Source organism: Strigops habroptila, chromosome 2, assembly GCF_004027225.2.
Source record: "Strigops habroptila isolate Jane chromosome 2, bStrHab1.2.pri, whole genome shotgun sequence".
Lineage (NCBI taxonomy): Eukaryota > Metazoa > Chordata > Aves > Psittaciformes > Psittacidae > Strigops > Strigops habroptila.
The window spans coordinates 103,492,731-103,497,361 of record NC_044278.2 but is presented as its reverse complement, the minus strand read 5'-3'; the positions used below and the strand labels follow the sequence as shown (position 1 = coordinate 103,497,361).

The window sequence follows — 4,631 nt, the reverse complement described above, 5'->3', positions numbered from 1 at the left end:
GCGGGGCCGCGCTGGCTGCCTGCAGCGCCCCCTCGCGGCGCAGGGAGGGCACTACGTCTCCGCGGGCAGCGCGGCCCCGGCAGCCCGCCCCCAGTGAGGCGGTGCGGGACGGGATATGGTGGGGCCGTGTACGGCCGCGCTTTGTCCCGCAGTGCCACAGGGGGTCTGTGAGGCTCGGGTGGAGGAAGGCGCTGTGGTTGCCGTGCTGGGGGCCCCGGAGCTCGGTGCTGGCCGTGGTACATCTCCTGGCAGCCTGCCCTGAGGAGAGAGCGGCCCCGGCCCCCGCGGTGGGGTGGCAGCAGACGTGTGGAGAATAAAGAGCCATTTGCTGTTATCCAGGCCTCCATTCCTGACACGGAGAGTTTCAGTCTTTCAGAGCCTCGTGAATGGGGAAATTCTTGGAAGATGGTTGTTCTTGTGGTATCACAGAGGGGTTGAGGTGGGAAGGAACCTCTGGAGGTACCTAGTCCAACCCCCATGCTTAAACAGGGCCACCCAGAGCCTGTACCATGTTTAGGTAGCTTTTTTGTATCGCCAAGGATGGACCTTTCTGGGCAAACTGAAGTTCAGTCACTCTAACAGTAAAAAAGTATTTCCTGATGTTCAGGTGGAGGTTTTTGTGTTTCAGTTTGTGCCTCTGGCCCCGTCACTGGGCACCACTGGGAAGACTCTGGCTCCATCTATTTTGCGCCCTCTGGTCAGGTAGTCATAGGTATTGATACCATCCCCCTGAGCCTTCTCTTGGCTGAACAGTCTGCTCATCCAGCCCATACATCAACAGCTTCTCTGTGAGGATCTTATGGGAAACAGTGTCAAAGGCCTTACTGAAGTAAGAACTGTTACAAGTGTGTTGGGGAGTTTAAGGCTGTACAGGAACAAGCTGTTGTTCAAGTAAGAAGTTGCACAGTGCAGTGACTCATCCATGTCCGAGTTGTGTGGGTGCACAAAAGTCTTGTGTGCGCTGCACGGTAGTTGAGAGATGTGCTAAAATTTAGCTTACAGGTTTCAGAATGGGCTATATAGATCTTACTGTTTTCATGCTTATTATCTAAATTAGAACTGGTTCAGGAAGACAGGTTTTATACATTAATTAAGAATTAACCTCTTTTAGTAACATATGGACTTCATGGTCTAGAACTTGGTTTTGAGTGGTAGCATCCAGGAGGCCCTCAGTGACATGGTTTAGTGGTGGACTTGGCAGTCCTGCGGTAACGGTTGGACTCGATGATCTTAAAGGTCTTTTCCAACCTAGTTCATTCTGTGATTCTATGAGTTATTAAAATCATACTGAGTGATATGAAGGCATCACTCTGCCCTTTCCCTGTTATGCCAATATATTTTGTCACTTCATGGCCTGTCAGGTCAGAAGAATTTGTTGGCAAACGACTCTGCAGAATCACTCTATATGTGCCATTTAACAGTCAACAGTTTGGGGTCTTTAATTTCTTTAGCACATTCAGAGCTAGGCATTGATTCGTAGAACTCGTTAAGAACTCGCCAACGAAGTTTAAGTTGACAAGTAGGTATTCTTTATTGCAGCGCTGGGAGACACAGGGGATATCTCCTCCTAATGTGTGTCTCGTTTAAGCATCAAACAGACCGTGATTATATTGTTGCTTAACATATTCATTACATTTCCGATAAATGTCACACATATTCGTTAGTTGTCCGAGAATCGTTTTACATAATTCCACGCCTATTTTCGCATGCGCATAACAACATGGTAGCGGTCTTTGGTGGTCGTTTTACTTCTTCCAATAATCTTCATCACTTGGCCATTCCTTGAACTTTTATTCTGGTAGTCTTTGAAGCATGCACAGTAGATAAATGCTTACACCAGCTTAATTAGCTCGGTAACACCACTGACATAAGCAAGTGATTTCTCCTCGTCCTTCTACTTATCAGTTGAATTCGCTACAGTACCTCCTGAACATCTACTAGTTTCGGATACTCTTTAGCTACAGTCCCGTTTTGGTTATAACAAATTTTGGACGAAGGTCATAAGGCTCTAAAACTATGTCAGCTACAACGATTTATCTTATACAAGGATCCTTATTGTGTTCTTTTGGTTGGGCTTTTTAGATTTGGAAAGTTTTGTTGTTATGTACAAAGCCACCAAGTTACTTAAAACTGAATTTTCTTATTTACAAAGGATTATATTTCATTTTGTACTTCCTTGTCTCAGCATGGGCGTCGATATATGAGTAAACATCAACTAAACCACAAATTACATTTAACTAGCAGAGCCTGAAGCTATCGCCCAGAAATGATCTCAAAGAGCATTTCAGTAAACACTATCTGTGGCTGCCCATAGTCTTCAGCAGCGCAGAGCAGCAGACCCGAGCGGGGTTCGCGTTGTTCGGGATGCTCTGAGGGGCTCCGGAGGTAACCATGTGAGCTTCTCACCCTGCCACGGTTCATCCGGACACTCAGGTGCATTTAAACTGCCCGTGGGGCTGCGGCCTTCCCAGGGCTTCACCCGCGGGTGCTTCCGTCTATCAAACCGGGCCCCTCCGAGCGGCGCACCCCTGGCCGCCCGCGCCACCAGCCTCGGCCCAAGGCGACTGCACCGGCCCAACGGGGCTGTAGGGGCCGAGCGGCGCTGCCGTCCCGCACGTTACTGTCGCTTTAAGGGCCGGCGGGCGGCGCGGCCGTCCCGTGGTGCACTGCGGCGGGCGCGCGTAGGGAGCGTGGCTGGTACTCGCGCGGTCGCTGCTGCCGCTCGGTTCGAAGTTGTGGCCGGGCGCGATGAGGCGCTGAGCAGCCGCCGCCGCGCCTGAGCACGCCGCCGCCACCGCTGCCCTCCCCCGGCTCCCGCCGCCGGGGCTCGCTGCCGCCTCCCGGCCCCTCTCTACGGCCGTTCCCGCCGCTGCCGCCATGTCTGCGGGCTTCTCCTTCGGCGCGGGGACTCTGGGCTCCGCGGCGGCCGCCGCCGCCGGGACAGGAGGAGGAGGCGGGGGCGGGGGCTTTTCCTTCGGAGCCGCCACGCCGAGGTAACGTAGCACCCCCCGCTCGGCCCGGCCCGCCACTGAGGCCGCCGGTGCTCCGCGGGCCTAGCGTGGGCCCGGGCGGCACGCGTGCGTGTGAGTGCTGGGGGGGCCGGGGAGCAGACCACGGGCTGTGTGTCTCGGCGCCTCTCCTGCTGCCGCCGGAGGGACCGGGAGGTCCGGCACTCTTGGCCTAGAGGGCCCCTGGTGCGCGGATGAACCGGCTTCACTATGCCTGCTTCTGCACGCAGGGGCGGGGGAGCCTTGCCTGCCTCGGCGGGTTCGTCACTGTAGACGTGGGGATCGATCTGTTCAGCGGATAATAACCAAATGCGGTGCTCTTTTAATTTCGGTTTATTGTGGCTTTGTGTCGGAGCAGCGTGTCTCCACGGTTATCCCCAACGTTCTGAACGCAGAATCTAGGCGTATCTAGGTGTCAGCAGCCAGCCTGATCTTGTGTGCACAGTGTGGAGCTTGTTGATGTCAAAGCCCAGGTGCTTAATGTTCAAATGTGAAATTCCATAATTTTTTCCCCGAAGTTGGGTGCAGCCTTATCCTTTATGATACAGATAGCCTTGCATTTGGTCTACAGTGTGTTGGAGTAAAAGAACTTTACTGTGCTTTGATATGCATGTGACATACAGCAGGCTCTGTACCAAAGGCATTATTAGTATTTAGATTTCTCAGAATAATATGTAAGTCTTGTTTTTTGCTGGTTTCTGTTTCGTTTTGGTTGTTTTTTTCTACTTTCTTTGCTGGGACACAGCTGTCGCAGCAGAGATTTTTTTTTTTTTTCTTCCCTGAGAAATTTCCTGTTAGGCCTCTGTTGAAGATTAGGACTGTTGCAGTGGAGCTTTGTATTGGAGTTTTTCCCAAATCTGATCAGGCACAATCAATCACTGTAATGTAATCTAAATGTGCAGAGTGAGCTACTCAAGGGAATTATCAGATATTTTTGAAAATACTTATCTGTCACAGTTTTCAGGAAATAGCGATGTGAGGGGAAGGGAACAGAACATCTGGATCTGAAAGAGTATCTCTGGTTTAAATGGCAGTATTGTTTTTTGGAAGCCCATATGAGTGGCAATAAGTCTTGAGTCTCTTCTAATACTCTTTTTGTCATGACAGACTGATGACATTCTTGTTACCTGAGCTTGGGTTAGGGTTTATTTGGGTTTTTTTTCCTTTTGGTTGGTTTGTTCCCCCATGCTCTGCCAGTAAAACTTACGGGGTTGGTAAAGAACTTAAGTTCTGGGTTTTTTGTGTGTCATGCCTGTTTAATGCAGGTTTCCTGTGATTAAAATGAGTGAGTTAAAATAATACCTGTTTATTCAGGAGCGTTATTTTAAGTGTATTGCCTGAAACAAGGGAAACTTTTTTGTCATGTTGATCAGCACTTGTTAAAAACTGCCTATTGAACTTAAATATTTTTATGCCTGGGTTGTTGGGGGCTTTTCTTTGCTGGTCTAGCTGGCTTTTTAGTATCTTAAAAAACAATAAGCAAAAGTTTAACAGGTGCTAATTGTTAGCAGTATTTTTATTCATGTATTTATTCTTAAAAGCAGGACGAATCTTTAGGGCTGTTGGTCAAGGTGTATCACAGAGGAAGAGGCCTTTTTATTACTCATTGATTGGTGAAAGAAT

General features: G+C 49.8%; 1 protein-coding gene across 5 annotated transcripts in view; it reads left to right on the top strand.

Annotated features, from left to right (window-relative positions):
* The first annotated feature begins 2,659 nt into the window (after positions 1 to 2,659).
* Positions 2,660 to 4,631, top strand: part of NUP58 (nucleoporin 58) — a 35,115-nt gene continuing 33,143 nt past the window's right edge. For 4 of the 5 annotated variants that reach the window (XR_003990313.1, XM_030477758.1, XM_030477757.1 and 1 more), the window contains exon 1: positions 2,660 to 2,993. Coding sequence is in view for 4 of the 5 variants with exons in the window: in XM_030477758.1 (XP_030333618.1) it covers positions 2,878 to 2,993 (116 nt within the window). In the remaining variant the exon portion in view is untranslated. The remainder of the gene's footprint in view (positions 2,994 to 4,631) is intronic. The other variant, XM_030477759.1, reaches the window with a different exon arrangement.